The sequence below is a fragment of the Gavialis gangeticus genome, unplaced genomic scaffold (genome assembly GCF_001723915.1).
Source record: "Gavialis gangeticus isolate Ggan-Ray unplaced genomic scaffold, GavGan_comp1, whole genome shotgun sequence".
Classification (NCBI taxonomy): Eukaryota; Metazoa; Chordata; order Crocodylia; family Gavialidae; genus Gavialis; species Gavialis gangeticus.
The window spans coordinates 55,231,933-55,248,469 of NW_017729029.1; the positions used below are offsets into that span (position 1 = coordinate 55,231,933).

Consider the following 16,537-nt stretch of genomic DNA (forward strand, 5'->3'; position numbering starts at 1 on the left):
TAACGCCTCCTGCTCTGCTTGACTGTTACAGGCGATGAACATTTTGACATCAGTATTGCTGCTGTATGCTAAAGAGGAAGAAGCTTTCTGGCTATTGGTTGCTGTGTGTGAAAGAATGTTGCCTGATTATTTCAATCGTCGAATCATCGGTAATGTGCTATTGTCTTTTTTTTGTCTGCTTGAAAACATCAATGGAACGATCTTTTTAAAATGGAAATGAAACACTAGCTAATGCAGGCAGGAGGAAGTCTTTCGGTTTGGTTGGGGTAGTTTAGGAAGCAAAGCTGAACATCAAGAATATCCCAAAGCCCTTCTTATGGAGTGAAAGCAGCATTTTATTCTTGTGTTATTATGGTAGAGAGACTATTCAGGAAATCCAGTCATGTAGAAAACTTCAGTTATATGCTGGACTTATATGAAGACAATTAGGTGAAAATCTAGCCAGTTTGAAAATGAAAGTTTTAAAAAAGCTCTGTGTTCTCCTGCTGGGTCCCCTTGCTAATTCTGTGTGTGTGTGTGTGTGGGGGGGGGGTTGTAATAAAAAACCCCTCAAAAACCTGAAAGTCGTAGTTTCATAGCAGCTAGGGTCAGGAGGGACCTGAACAGGTCATCTAGCCTGACCCCCCTGCCACAGGCAGGAATGAATGCTGGGTTCATAAGACCCCAAACAGGTGATCATCCAACCCCCTCTTGAATTTGCCCAAGGTAGGGGCAAGGACCACTTCCCTGGGAAGTTGGTTCCAGATTTTGGCCACCCTAACTGCAAAATATTGCCTTTTCTCTTCCTGTTGCAAGCAGGGTGCATTAAGTGTACAGGAGAAAAGAACCAACAACATTGACTATGCTCTCTCAAAAGTAATAGCATGTTCCTTCCTGGGCATGCCTCTGTCTTTGTCTTCATGGCCCCCAACACATCCTGACCATGACTGGTATAGTAGTCCCACACCCTGACCTGCTCCTGTTGTTTCTGATGCCAGCCTATGGCGGTGATTCAGTCTGTGTTCTGAGTAATGGCATTGCTATTGGCACCTGGGAAACGCTTAGAAAAACCTTCTGTCTGTTGACAGTCGTAACATTTTGGTGACTGTGTCCTTATCCGCCTGCAGGTGCCTTGGTGGATCAGGCAGTGTTTGAGGAACTCATCAGGGATCACCTGCCTCAGCTGACGGACCACATGACAGACATGACCTTCTTCTCATCAATCTCCCTCTCCTGGTTCCTTACCCTCTTTATCAGTGTGCTGCCCATTGAAAGTGCAGTCAATGTGGTTGACTGTTTCTTTTATGATGGGATAAAAGCAATCCTGCAGCTGGGTCTTGCAGTGCTGGACTATAACATGGACAAACTCTTGACCTGTAAGGATGATGCAGAGGCAGTGACTGTTTTAAACAGGTAGTGGTGCATTTCTTAATTCCTGAAAGCAACTCAGGAACACAGTTGTAGTTGCATGTAGATCTGTTGCTTGGAAAAGGCAGACGAATTGGGCTGAGTGTAAAATAGCCAGCTCATGCTGAAATTCAGTGAGATGTGTGACTGATTTTATTATGCTGCTTTGAAAACTGCAACCTTAGTTATTAAAACAAATATGCATTTTGTACATTTTAAAACTGATACAGGACATATGCAGGCATTTATAATATCTGGATGCTTTCCCCTTTCTCACCAACCAAGCAACCCAGAGAATACTGCAGTACCCTAGATACTTCATACATCGGACTAGGGACCCCTTAATCATATTCTTACAGCAGTGCCTGCTGGCTTCTCCATCCTTAAGCGTTAGTGTTACAGTTGGAATTGTCAAGCCAAGATAATTCATTTTGTCATGTGAGTTTAGTATAGAGTAGTGGGCCCCTAAATATGCCTGTTAAAATGCATACTGAACCAGTGCAGGGTAGGCAAGAATTCCCTGGTTCAGGCTGTAACACCTTCCTCAATTTAGTTGGTGTTGCTGATGTTACTATTCTGAGTTACTGTGACAGAAGAGCAGGCACAGTGCACATCCTGTCCCCGTAAGAGCTATGAGATCTGTTTATAGTACAGTAATCGTAAAGGGACACGACTGCTAATCCTGGGTAGTTTTCAACTCGGAGCTGGAAACTCACAGGCTCATAGAATGGTATTAAGAGCTATTTGATCTGAGTTTTTTGTCAAGGAAATTTATAGTTACAACAAACCATATAAGCTAATACTGTACTTCAAATTCTAGCTGTGATAGCTTTAGATTCTTAATTAAACAAGTAACCAAAGTACAATATTGCAACCTAGGTTGACGAAAAGAAAGAATGGGGTCAGTTTGGGTTTTAACTAGGAAACCCAAACTGTATGAGTTTGGATACCTCCTTCCCCAGTTGGATTAAATCATGCCAGCCCATTGCTGAATGGCTGCTTCTAACATTTTTTCTAGCTGTAACCTTTTTTGGGGGCACACTTTATACAACCTGCAGTAATTTGGTACAATTCCAAAAAAGCTCACAGAAGATTTTCTGAAGCTGACAGGAAGCAGTAGGTCTCCTAGATCTGTTCCTTTTGTCTCTGCTATTTAGGAAATATTCCTTTTCCTTGATCCACTTTCTTCTTCCCAGCATAGAAGACTCAGGTGTGGTTGTATCCACTTCTGCTTTAAGTCTGATGTCACTAATTTAATTTCTCTCTTGCAGATTTTTTGACAGTGTCACTAACAAGGACAGCCCCTTACCTCCCGCTGTGCAGCAGGCTTCAAACCTGTCCAATGCCAAGAGTGACCACCCAAAAGTAGATATCACCGACCTGATCCGAGAGGCAAACGAAGTGCGTATTCTTCTGTTCGTTATGTTGTGTGTAGACTCTGTACAGTACTGGGATTTATTTAATGTCTTTTAAAGGAAAGACCTTTTTTGCTGAACCAAATCTTGCCTCTCTTTTTCATCAAGAAGTCCCCTAGCTGTTAGAACTCTCAGAATAAAGGGCAACAAGTAGAGCTGGTTGGGACATTTTTGACTGAATGAAATTTTGTTGGATTGTGCCGCTTCATTGACTCAGCGGTGTTTGATGGAAGTACAGCATGTCAGAATTCTGATATGGTTTTCATTGAAGTGACACAGAGAGAGCTGTGTTTCTGTCTCTCGCGTGCTCTGGCCTGGTGGTGAGGGCACCAACCTGAGATGTGGTATACACCGAGGTTCAAATGCCTTCTGTGCCCAATTCAGAATAGTAAGGTGTGTTTTGTCATCATCACTCTGACTCTGGACCTGGGTTTCCCATATCTGAGTCCTGTGCTGAGACTGCCCAAATGTGCAATGAGAGCCTCTCTTCCCTTTCTAACCAGACTTCCCTGTTGTGATGCAATTCTTTTTCGTGTGAAAAGGTTTGTTTTCATTTTGTTTAATGTGGAATGAATACAGATGTTGAAACATCGATGTTATTACAAAAGAGAACTGTCATCTTGCAGATGGCTTCAGTTACTAACTGTGAGTAAGAGGCCAGTATTACACCTTGTGGTGGTGTTGCCTTGCTCAGATTTGGTGGAGATTAAATGACACTGAATTCAAAGATGAAAATCTTAATGTGTGAATGATATTTAGTGCTATTCAGACCCTAAAATCCAGTGTTTGGGGGGTTTTTCCTCCCCCATGTTTAACCCATCCAGGATAGCCACTTCTGGTCCATAAGTAGAAAAGCCTGTAGTTTTTAGTACCTTTTAACTTAAGCTGAAGTTGTAAATTTGAAATCTGCTTTAGTTCAAGGCATTGCCTAATGGTATTGTCCCAGGAGCACGCCAGAGAGCTAGTGGTGAATCACTCCCCTGCTTCCTCTTTGCTCCTGGAGAAAAGTGAACTACTAGCAGCTTTCATAGACATGCAGGTCTAGAAGGAACCTGAAAAGGTCATCTAGTTCAGCCGTCTGCACTAAAATAGGACAAGTGCGTGTGGATCATGCTTGCTGGACCTTTGTCCGATTCAATGGCTCCCCACCTGTGGTCACTAAAGCTGTGGTGATAGGGTTGCAGGTAGTCCCGCCCAGCCCAGGTGTACAATGTGAAGGGGCCACGGTGGCCTGCAAGAAACATTGAAGGTTGGTGATCTTGTTTGTCCTAAAAGTTTGGGAACCGTTGGCCTAGACATCTGATACTAAAGCCCTTTTTGGCTGCCAGAAAGATTTAGTGACACTGTGGATGACTCTGTCTGGAAAAAAACTGATTTCATAGAATTTGTTTTTTGGGGTTTGTGTTTTTATTTGTCTGTCCGTTCCCCCCAACCCGTAGAGATATGGTGATATTCGATATGAGGATGTCCAGAGCATGCGCAGCAGGAACAGGCTGTATGTAATCCAGACCCTTGAAGTTACTACAAAGCAGAATGTGGTGAGTGTCTTGGAAGGACTGAAGCCCTGGGCATAGCACAGCGGTTGATATTGCCTTTCTTCTTCCCTCTGATAGGTTTCCTCCTCCTTGAGAGAAATGCAAGGGAATGAGCAGTGACCCAGTGTGTTGCACCCTACAGGTTTAAATCCCCCGGCCTGTTGGTAACTCAGTGTTTGCCCCGTGTTCTTTTGAATCTGAAAATCACAGTTTGACCTGCTGCTCTAGTTGCTGGCAGCACCATCACCAACTGGCTTCAAAAGGGTTTAGCTTCTGTGATGCTTCACATGGATTGGATTAGGCTGACCTATATTTCTGTGTGTCGCTGTTATATCGTTAATGCATTTCCCTTAGAGACATGAGGCAACGTGAAAAGGCCTTAATGACGCAGTGAAATGTTTCTTCGCTTGATTCTGGAGCTGGGAAGCCAACTGAAATGCCACCAAAAAGATTTAACATGCTGGAACAAGATAAAAATAGCTTTTGAATGTGTTTATGGAATATGGGTGTCTGTAGTTGCAAAGCATCTCTTCTTTGGTTATAGCACAAACTCCTGAAAATTCAGTCTCCCACCTGAAGGTTGTAGGCAGTTTCCTTTGTTTGCCGGCTTGTTTCAATGGCCAACATTCAAACCAGACAAATTAACAAGACTTCTGTCTACACTACAGTAAATAGTCACTCTGAAAACACTGTTAGTGCAGCATTTAGTGCTGTGACCATGCATGTTGTATTTCCTTTTGTAAGGTCAGGTATTCAGTGCCTCTTGCAGCTGCCCTTGAGTTAGTGTGCCAGAGTCCTTATTCCCTGCATTGGAAAATAAACTCTGTTTGCAAGGGCTCAACGTGCTGTTTGTCACTTGCAAAGGAAGCTCACATTGGATGAGGGTAAAACATTTGGTATTTGAGAGCCATTGTCTTGGGCCTACAGCATAGGATAAACACCAGCATGGGATGCGGTGTGTGTTCATCCTGTGCTTTGGGGGGCTACATGTGATCCTTGATTTGTTTAGAAGCAAGTTCCATGCCCATTCCATAAGTATGTCTGCAGAAAATATGAAGCAAGATTCAAACCAGCCCTCTAATATGAGCTGAAATCTCTCAGCCTTTGGATGAAAGTGGGGAAAGTTACTGTTTATTTTATTTGAATTTGTTTCAGCTGCGTGTCGTATCCCAGGATGTAAAATTCAGTCCTAGCGACCTGGAAGAGCTTTATGAATTATTCAAGGTAATGAGCTGCTTTTCTCTTCAAGGTCCTTGTTTGCAAAATTATCAGTATGTTATGGTGAATATATAATAGGGATATGCCACCATTTCAGCACGCTTTAAACAAAGATTTGAATCCTGCCTTTGATATCAACTTTTAATCAACCCAGAATCTTAAAAACAAACGGACAAAAAAAACCCTCCGCTCTTCTCTCCTGCAAACAAAAAGGTCTTTCTGTTCCTCCAATGCCTTTTTCTTTTGTAGAAAGAACATTTTCTGTCTTGCTACTGGAGTGTAAATAGCTCAGTCCTGAGACACCACGATCCCAGTCTGCCTTACCTGGAACAGTATCGGATCGATTGCCAGCAGTTCCGGGTTCTCTATCATCTTTTGAGCCCGTGGGCGCATTGTGCAAACAAGGACTCTCTCGTGCTGTGGACGTTCAGGCTGCTGGATGAGAACTCAGATTGCCTTATAAACTTCAAAGAATTTGCCTGCGTGCTCGGTATGAAAATATCAGGTCCAAGTTCTGTACTTACATGGGGTTTCCATTCTTTTTGTCACCCATTAGTGTTAACAGTGTTTGGTATGCTGCAGAGAACTAAATTAAAGACCCGGGTAGATTGAGCTACCTGGCTGCAGAGTTCACTTAGGAGTGGGGGTGAACAGCCAGTGTGAGTCTGACTGGTAATGGTGAAAACTTACTATTGCATGTCCTTGCTTTGCTGTCCAGAATAGTTTCTTGTAGTAGCCGCAGACTTTACGTACTGCTAATTTTTCTGAAATATTCATCAATTAATGCAATTTCCATGTCGGGGCTATATTAGTGGACCGTAAGGTTGAAATCTCAGTTAGGAAATAACTTACTGTGTTGCATAAGCTATCTGGTTGATGATAAATGCTTCCTCAAACTATGTCATCGCACAGAGAGGACGTGTCTTGCAGCTAAGTTACCGTTCCTTCTGGAACAATATTTTTTCTTGACTTAAAGTGAATGTAACTGGACAATTTTAATGTCACGTTAATATGTTTTTTGCATCTCGTTCTAAATGGTGGTTTGCCCAAATCAAAAGTTGAAAGAAAATGCTGAGAAATGTCAGCACTGTATTTCTTGGAGGATGCAGTTTTCATATAGCAAGTGTTTACACATGCATGTGGCCCTGCCTATAATTCCAGCTTCTTTGCCTGCATTTTTTCACCCCGTATTGGGGAAGGCATATTCTGACTAACCAAGTAAACATTTACCTGCTGTCTAGCTTCTTAGCAGTGTTTGAAAATGAGCTGATTGAACTATGTTACCATGTCTACGAAACCCTACTCACTTCATAGTGTAGACAAACCCTGAGGTCAGCATGCTGTCATTCTTGCATCTTTCTGCAGCTTGTCCCTGTGCCAGGTAGCTCCATAATGCCCAGTTTTAGCCACCCCTAGCTATTCCTGCCTAGGTTCGTAGGGTTTTTCCAAAGCTTAGAACTAGTTAAATGAAGTGTCTTGCTCTTCTCCTTTGACAGATACTTTGTATAATGGAAGTTTCACTGACAAACTGAAGCTGCTTTTTAAGTTGCACATCCCTCCAGGTAAGTCAGTTGCTGTTGGTGTGTGTAGTCTTCTGGTTGTTACTCTCTTCATCATCCTTTAACTTTCTAGCACTACACATTGATTTCATTTCCCCCCCACCCTTACTATGGACCTCACAGTACAAACCTACAGCTGTACTATCAGTACCTGCTGGACGCAGAGTGATTTATTCTCCTGGATCGGACCACTGCTACAGCATGTCTGCCTTATTCGCAAGGACAGACATATCCATATGCTGTCTGTGCTGTCAGCATAGATTGTTTGTTGTCATCAATTCTGAGGACCGTTTGTCCAGCACTAGGAATCTGAACTGCTTGCTTAGGGCATGCATTCTCTATTCCTTCGTACTCTCTCTTTTCTTCTTCCTTTCTTTTCAGTTCATAGAGTACTGAGAAGCTTCAAGGGAGTTAGACGTTTCCTGGCTCTTTCTTAAAGGCTGATCATCTAAGCATGACAGTGCCCACTTAAAATTGGCTACATGAATTTTGTTTTTTGCAGCTTTTACTGAAGTGGAATCCCTAAGCCCTTCAAAAGGCATTGAACTTTCCAAAGAAGAGTTGATCCACTTCAGCCAGCTCACTGGTAGGCCCCAGCATCTTTCATACAGCCCACAGAATTAGTAGTGCGAGTCTGTTACTTGTACTGTGGTAGATTTTAGCAGCTCTAATCAGTAATGGGCACAAATGCAGATAAAGAATGCTGGCATAAAATACAGGCACCGACGACATGAGGGCTAAATCATATTCTAGTTTCTTTAGAGCAGTTTCCTCTATCTTGATGCTTGGATTGCATCAGGCTGAAGGGCCAGTTGATGGCTAGATTCTGTGGCATACACTACCGTAAGCAGCCTTGCTCTATTGTTTTGTTATTTATTGTATTAAAGTAGCACCTAGGAGTCTCAGTACTGAGCTGTTTTGATAGGTGTTGTACAAATGCAAAACAAAAGCCATTCCCTGCCTCTTGTGCTATCTGAGACAAGAGGCAGTCAAAATGGAGGAATACAGGTCGGGGGACATAAGGTATCAGGTCACAGCCTCAGTGCACCAATTAAATGTGTTCTTATGTTTTAATTTGACCATATTTTCTCTAATATTAGACACCCCAAATAAGACACGCACCTTATTTGTGGAAAGGCAGAATAAAGAAAAAAATATTTTTCCAGAGTTTAGCTTTGTCCCTACTTTATGCAGCCGTATCTTCAAATCACTCATCTTCCCTTCCTTACTTAACCAAAAGCTGAAAGCTTAGCTTTTGAAGAAGACCGGTGTCCACAGGTGGATCTGTGACTTTGGAAAGAGCTAAAAATTCTGCAAGGCTGCAAAGAGAGGAGAGACCAGGAGTAGCTAGCAGATGGGAAAATTGGCAGTGGAACTTCAAGACCATTACAAAGGAGAGGCTATCATTAACACCTGTGGAGTGAAGAGCAATGAGCCATTAAGTCAATTGATTCCCTCAGCTGCCTGAGTAGAAATGCCACTGCTGCCAGCCGGCAGTTGGTTTTGGAGCAGGAATCAAAACTGGGTGCTTCTAATTGAGGCAGAAAAATGAGCTTTCCTGCTTAGGACGCATGCGCCAATTTTAGGGGTTTGATTGTTGGGGAAAAAGGTACATGTGGTGTGTGAGAAAATACAGTATCTAAGGGCTGACATTATACTTACCATTTTGCTCCAGGCATAAGTGAGTGCTTCCTGTCCTAGGAGTATAATATCCAAATCCATACCCTTCCTGGCCTAGACTTCTGGGAGGTTTCAAAACCTTTGTCTTCCACTTCTGAAGTTGCACATCCTGAGAAGGGCATCCAAATATGGGGGTCTCTAAAGAAAACTTCTGGGAAGTTCTTCTCATCTAAGGTCCTTCGTAAGCAAATGTTTAAGGGCAAAATCCACACCAGAAGTGCAATACTTACAGTAGTTGGGTACCACATTCTACTGAGCACCGAATCTCTGGGGAGAATCTGTTTACAGTATGGCTCACCTTGCAACCTCTGGTTAGCTGTGCTGTCTGGATGTTGACTTAGGAGGCAGAGAAATGTGTAGAGCTGCTTCTCTGTGGCAGCAGAGTTCAGCACAAAAGCAAGCAAGTTTTTTAAGTGGTGTGCTTCCAGAGGAAGAGCCTTTTGTTCAAGGAAAAAAACAGCATGCACTTGATCTCTCAAAGAAACAAAATTTTTCTTTTCAAATGTAGTTTCCTCTCCTGTGGACAGTCAGGAAGCTGATACCTTGAAGAGCCCAGAAAAAGGTAAAATAATCCTGATCGGTGAATTGAGACAGTTGTTAGCTTTGTATTGCATTTGAGGGAGAGGAATTAAAGCCGTTTGTGGTGAGGAAGTATATTTTCCTAACTTATTAGCAGCTTGGATGCCCCGTGCTACCATGTGTAATGCGGTGCTGTTTGTATTAGTGTAGTTGTATTTATTCCGCACAGAGCACTGCTCTGAATACATCTATTCAGCCCTCAACCTCCCTGAGTCTGCTGTGTAGAAGCTAGATGGAGGATACAAACTCATTTCAAATGGGCTGCTAGCATCTGCCTAATAGTAATGACCAGGAGTCATTACTGTCTGAGCTGGTCTAGGTTTGAATTGGTGCCCCAGGGGAGAAGCCCCGGTGTTTAATATTGGATGAGCCATTGTCATCTTCCAGACCACTCCCCATTAATTCACACTTTAGAGAAGTCATTGCTGTTTGTTGCTGGATTGATGCAGGTTGTGTCTGGAGTAATTCTAAACTATATACATTTTTAAGCACCTGGGAGACATTGCACCTGGACTGTTTGCAAAAATCCTGCCTATCTGCAGCACAGGACTAAAACGGGTACTTCTAACCTGCGGTCATTCAAGTTTAGGAGGCGAGTTGGATTTAAATCCTCAAATCTAAACCAGACCTTGTAGCTGGATCTTGTGCTAAGTCAGCCTGTGGCCACAATCTTGTGTACAATTTCTCCTGAGATTTGCAAGAAGATAGTCTTGTGAAAAACTATTTTATGCTGAAATCTTATGAGAACACCTGTTAAGCCTGAACTTGAACCTTAATGCCAATTCAGCTTCTAACCTGGATCTTGGCATAAGACGTCTCCGTTGGTATAGTTGTTTACAGGAAACATTGTGTGGTGACTGTTTCCTTCTTTTCCCAGATGATCATTGCACCCAAACAAAAAATGTAAACCAAGTATTTCAAAACATCTGTTACTTAATAGAAGATATTTCTCTTGGGGGTCTGGGATTGTGGCAGAGATCCAGCGCTTCTGACATGTTCTTTTGTCCTCAAGCAGGTAAAGGGAAGGTTGATATTCAGGCTTATCTGAAGCAGTGGCAAGATGAGCTTCTTAAAAAAGAAGAAAATATCAAGGATTTGCCTAGAATGGACCAGGTAGAACCATAGTTTAATGGCTTTCAGTGTGCCAGTCGAAATCGTCATTGCTGTGTCCCCTTTAGGTGACTTGGATTCAATGCAGATTAAATCCACTCAACTTGAATTAAACTCACTTGAATTACATATAATTGGAATTATTACATTCCACTGTTTGGAGATCCTTTGACTTCCAGACATATGCCACCCATTTGGCTGTTTAGAAGCTTATCATCCAGGTTTTACAAGTAACAATTTCAGAGAGGTCTAAGTGACTTTAAACCTGATCTACACCTATTATTATTTAAACTAGTGCATAGGAGCCTGAGTTCTGGACCCAAACCCCGTTGTTCCAAAAAAGGAAACTCTGGAATTTGATTGGCTTGACACTGCAGCAGGATCTGGGCATATTTCTCTTTTGCTCTATAGATATAATCAGGATCCATTCTCCTTCCTACGTAAGGCAATGAGCTTAGGTAAGCTGTGACAGGGAAATGGTTATTGTGCCGTTAGAGGGAAAATTAGGCTGTGTTCTTTATGCCCTTCTCAGTTAAAGCAGGTTGAGCGAGAAGCTTGTTGGTGAGGGAGCTGCTGTTGATGTTCTTTGAATAATCTCCTCATTGTCTCTCCCCAGTCACAGTTCATTCAGTTCTCAAAGACTCTGTACAACTTGTTCCATGGGGACCCGGAGGAGGAGTTGTTGTATCGGGCTATAGCAGTTGTAACCAGCCTCCTGCTGAAGATGGAAGAGGTTGGGAGAAGGCTGCAGAGTTCCACGTCACCAGGCGGAAGTCCGGCTGTGGCAGTGGCATCGACTGCTGAGGACCAAAAGAAACTGCAGGAGGAGAATGCGCCACAGCAGCCTGAAAGCAGTAAAATGCAGGGTCCTCCCAGTGAAGACCATGAATGGTCTTTTGCTTTTGAGCAGATCCTGGCATCCTTGCTAAATGAACCGGCCTTGGTGAGATTTTTTGAGAAACCCAGTGACATAAAAGCTAAAGTAGAAAATGCAAAAACTTCCCAACTGAAAGCAAGAAGCAGACTGTAACTTCCTCCCGTCTCTGCACCCTGTATTAACACACAGCGCTTACAAAAGAAGGCCTTTACTATAGGAACTGAGCCTGGAGTTTGCTTTGTGAGTGGGGCTTGAGGGTTTAGCTGGACCCACCACAGAATAGTATGCTTTTTTGATGACAGTAAATTTAGTTTGAAGCACAATTGCTTCTTCACACTATTCACAGATTCACTGCACAAAGGACTGAAACAAGAGTGGCATTTTTTTACCCCATTCAAGATATGCAATATTTTTAAACTTCTAAATGTTGACCCATAGAGGGCATGTTGGCAACACTTTCTGTGTATCAGCTCTTTCTTACTGGTTACACTCGCTTGGACATGCTGCTCATCCTCAGAGTGATGAATGTAAGGATTTCTGCCATCTTCCATTAGAATGAATAGTGCTATCAAAATGTTTTAATTTCTGGCTGGTTTGATTTCCAGGAAGCCATTTTTGAAGCTGTATGTAGACTTATCAATCCGGGATAGAAACCTCAGCCCTACTGATAGGAAATTGTGGTCTAGTAGCTTTTGTGGCCACCAGATCACGGTGATAGAGAAGAATGCCACGTCACTTCAGTGTTAATCTTTTTCTTGCTAGATTTCACTAGCTTAAAATGAAGAGTGGGTTTTAGAAATGGGCCTTTGTGTAGCATCCAGATTGGAATCCCAGTTTACCTAATGGTATCGTTTCTGAACTGGATCCTTACAGCCCTGATGTTTGTGAATCCAGTGAATGTGCTGAACCTCCCTCTCTCTCCCCCAGTCCCACGCCAGGGTTTTCGTCCATCATCCCAGAGGAGAGTGTGACCACTGCCTGGTGGCATCCTCTCCTTGCAAAGCAGAGCTGGTCACTGGTAATCTTTTGGTTCCTCTGCTTCACAGTGTGAATGCCAGGATGGGTCATCAAAAGCTTTAATCTCCTGTGAACTGGGCCCTAGTTTACTTGCTAGAGGCTCAAGGACCCCACCAAACAATGGCTGCTCTTTTTGCTGTGTAAGGCATATGAGATGATGTAAAGGGAGGCCTGTTTGCTCATCTGGAGGGCGCTGGAGACATGCAGGATCGTTTTCAAGGCCCCAAAATAGCAAGCTCCTAATAAGCTGATCTGTGACTGCTGAACCAGGTTACTGGCAAATTGCAGTGGGCTCTGCTTTGTTAACTGTTATCAGCGCCTACAGCTTGTAACTATCTTCCTTTTCTTAGTGAACTTTCTTTTTGGATTATTGCCACTGTACATTTTTATATCAGTCGACAGAGACAGCAGCAGCAAAATCCTTCTGAGTCCCTCTGAAGTGGGACTTTTAATACATGTCGGCAGGGGGAAAAAGCAGCTTAGCTGGAATCCTCGACAATGGACCATCTTTATTGTAAGGATCCACTGAGGTATGCTCTGTGGGCGTGAGCATTATGTAGCTTGTATTTAAAGTGGTTTTGACAAAGATGGGGGAGAACACCTTGTATTTATACATAAACTTGAGAACAATGAACTGTTTAAAATGCATATTTCTAAAGCCTGCATGACAATTTCTCGCTGCAAAGCAACACTATTTTTATATGGTGTAAGGAGGTAGGGCAGGATGTTGTAGCACTATTAGATGTCTTTCTATGATGCTTAAATGGAGTAGGACCATCACTGCTTTTTTTCTGATCTGGCAGGATGACAAGGAAATTCCACCCCTACTTGCCATGTGAAAGCGACTGTCGCCTCTAAAGAAATTAGCCAGCAGGTATTCTCCAGGTCATAAGCAATGAATGTGTGTATCCATTCTTTCCTAATCTCAGGAATTAATAAGAACTCAAAACTCAAATGAGCAAGTATTAATTACGGACAATTATATAATACATAGAGTTCAGCTCTTGAGCAGCTTTCTTTAGAAACTTTCATAAAATAGATTGATATTATATAGCCTTGATTTGTATCTTGCAGGTTGAAGTATAAGCTGCATATAGCCTTTGCCATGTATTTTGTAAGGCAAAGTCAGGCAACAGAGAATTGGATTGTATTTACTAGAAGTTTTTCACAATGCTTTCTGTAAGAGTTTAGAAAACAAAGCTAATCGTTTTGATCTTGCCAGACAAACCTTTACTCAAGTGTGTAGTTCTTAGGCAAGCAGCCTCAGATTTGAAGCCAATGCAACTGTTCACATGAAATGGATTTTGCAGGATCTAACCCTATATTTTTAATTTCCAAAGACATTTTGCAGCAGGCAGTGTTTGCTGAGCCAGCTTAGAAGTTGAAAGGTTTCTTGAATTTTTAGTATTAGATCAAATTTTGTGGTGAGGAAACAACCAAGTTGTTTTCACCAATCATTATATGCAGGTTCCAATATATGCATGGAGAAGGTACTAAGGAAACCTGTGAAATACGGTAGTCTCATGATATTAAATGGGTCCGTGACAAGAGAGGAACTTTTAAAAATGTCACATCATGCAATTTCTGTTACTGTTGTTCAAAGATAAGATATAGAGACATTTATTAATGATATATATGGAAAGTCTGTATCTGTGCCTATAACACAAGTATCCTATATATTTATATGCAGAATGATCAGCAAATTCTTAAAATGGATTTAAAAGTGAGTATATCAGAAGTACAGTCCTTCGTTTATTTTTGTATTCTCCTGGGGCCTTTTGTCTGTCTTTAGTTCCCTTTATTTATTAAAGGTGTTTGGCCATTGAAAATATTTCTATTTTAATAATTCCATGATAAGCCCCTAGCTTAGTCCCGTAGGAAACAGCTGTAACGTTCTGTGCCAGACGAGCCGTGGGCAGCGGTGATTCCCGGGTCTCTGGCAGGTCACGTTCAGTTGGGAAAGTTTGGAAGAAATGATGTCGCAACAGATGGGAGAGTCATGCAGTTGCTTAAGCAGAGTAGACCTGTTAAACTTAGTTCTCGGAAGCCGTGGATCGGATTCTTATCCCCGTTACACCAGCTTTTAGCTCTGCTCTGATAGACACTTACCTGCAGCGACTGAATTCCCTGGAGAGTTGAAGGTAGCATGCATGTTTCTTAGGGTTGTGCCCTTAGTTTGCTTTGACTCACTGATGTCCAGGGGATGCTCTTGCTTTGTACTGGGCAGCATCTGGCCCTGTGCGTCTCCCCCTGCCCTGGTGGAGGGAGCCTGGCCAACAAAAGAGATGTAAGCATAGTTGATGGAGTGGAAGCTTTTCTTCCATGGAGCATCTGCTGGGAAGCTGCCTGGTCTAGTAACTAGACGCAGGGTGACCAGGCTTTTCAGACACCCTCCTTTGAAGCTGTGCAGCAGATGTAGCAGGCAGGTGGGTCTGCTCCTTAGAGCATTGCCTTTAAAATCCTCCCTGACGATGCAGAAACGAGCCTAGTCTGCTGTCCCAGCCCTTGTGAGGGACTGACTGCATCTCTTTGTCAAAGTCCAGTTGTCTCGTGTAGAAGGGCATTGGGCTTGGCAGAGGCTTTGGCAGTGGAATTATTAGAGGAAACTTCCCTCTGGAGTTTCACCTAATTTTTTTGAGCCAACAAGTTCAGTGTGATTTGTGCACTGGACAGGGCCCTTTGTTAGGTGCAGGGCAACATGTCTTCAAGGTCTATGGGTGAGCCCTGTGCATCTCTGGTAGCTTTCCCCTGGAAGGGGAGGACATGCTGCTTGAACAGCAGAGAACGAGGGAGCTGGGAGGAGGCTTTCAAATAAAGCGTTCCCTCACCCCGTTCCAAATAAAGAAGCAGTGGGACGATGCTGTCAGCTGTCTGTCTCTTGCCAAGATGTAGGGAAATGGGTGGTTTTCTGTATAAAAGGGACACTGAGCTGGAGAGTTCAGCAGAGACGTGGCCTGGTCGGGCTAGTGTGTTGTAGCTACATTATTAAAAGTTCATCACCCTGTTGTACTAAAGAAAATACTGCCATGTAATTGTGGTGATTAGGATTTAAAAAATGCAGAAGTAACAGCCTTGTTCCAGTTTGCAGAGAAATAAAAATATCTTGTCCTTTTTTTGCTACCGTTCTGTCATCAAGAACGTGTCGTACGTGTGTGCGCACTGGCACACTGGCCTCTTGTGCACTGTGCTGTAAGCAGCAGAGGCTCTGTAAATCTGATGGGACATCCAATAAACTTGTTTCACAGAAAGTCTGTGTTGGAAACCTTATTTTACTTCCTCGCGTGGCCTTTCAGAAATCTTTAGGTGTGCCGTGGGGTTTGACCAGTCCATTTTTTGCAGTGTTAGGGATGTTGGAGATGCTAGGATTAAGACATCAGGACCTGATAAGGGAGGAGGTGTGGGGGCTAGGTAACTTGCCTCTTTAGGAGACTTGCCTCTTTTCCCCATTTAAAGCCAAATCCTTCTCTCTCAGGCAGGTTTGTCTCCCTCCCAGTCAGACAATATCCTCCTTTCTGCCAGCCGCTCCTGACCTAGCTCTGTTGCCTTCTACCAGAAAATCCCAGCTTGTCTTGCATGTTATCCCTGGTGCTCCTCCTACGGGTGTACGTATGGATGTAAAGATGCCATAAGCCCGTTGCTGCCCTCTGAATCCACGTTCCTACATGTTTAAGGACCTCATCTACAACCCTGGAGAAGAATTGGGCCGGACCCAAGCTACGGAGTAAAGAACACCAGCACGTGTAAGAGGTCTTAAAAGTATACTTTTATTTTTCTTCCAAAATACTATGTACAATCTGTTTAAAGCTTGTCAAGATGCAACAGCTGCCATCCAATGGAGCTGCCCAGGGACGCATATTCGAGACAAGAATAAAATCTGTCCTGGGTTCGTCTTCATAAGACACTTCCTTTTTTCCATTACAAAATACTTTTAAGAATAGGAACATTTATAAATTCATCTCTATTTGACATCATATAAAATAGAACTAATATTCATATTCAATTCTAGGCTTTTTACATGGAATATGTTACAATATGTACAGTGACATTTCACTACATTTTGTCAAACCGGCCTACTTTTTAAAACTTTTTTTTTTACCTTCCAGGCTATAGCTTATATGTACAAATATGCTAAAAGTGCAAGACTTAGATTAAAGCTGCCTG

At 42.8% G+C, this 16,537-nt stretch overlaps 1 protein-coding gene across 2 annotated transcripts in view; it reads left to right on the forward strand.

Annotated features, from left to right (window-relative positions):
• Positions 1–15,171, forward strand: part of TBC1D8B (TBC1 domain family member 8B) — a 71,710-nt gene extending 56,539 nt beyond the window's left edge. Inside the window, exons 12-22 of one of the 2 annotated variants that reach the window (XM_019521631.1) lie at positions 98–149; positions 1,107–1,392; positions 2,658–2,787; positions 4,241–4,339; positions 5,492–5,560; positions 5,804–6,044; positions 7,051–7,116; positions 7,616–7,699; positions 9,302–9,355; positions 10,385–10,485; positions 11,099–15,171. In XM_019521631.1, coding sequence (XP_019377176.1) covers positions 98–149; positions 1,107–1,392; positions 2,658–2,787; positions 4,241–4,339; positions 5,492–5,560; positions 5,804–6,044; positions 7,051–7,116; positions 7,616–7,699; positions 9,302–9,355; positions 10,385–10,485; positions 11,099–11,512 — 1,596 coding nt within the window. In that variant the 3' untranslated portion in view covers positions 11,513–15,171. Of the gene's footprint in view, positions 1–31; positions 150–1,106; positions 1,393–2,657; positions 2,788–4,240; positions 4,340–5,491; positions 5,561–5,803; positions 6,045–7,050; positions 7,117–7,615; positions 7,700–9,301; positions 9,356–10,384; positions 10,486–11,098 lie in introns of both variants that reach the window. The other variant, XM_019521632.1, reaches the window with a different exon arrangement.
• Positions 15,172–16,537: the final 1,366 nt, after the last annotated feature.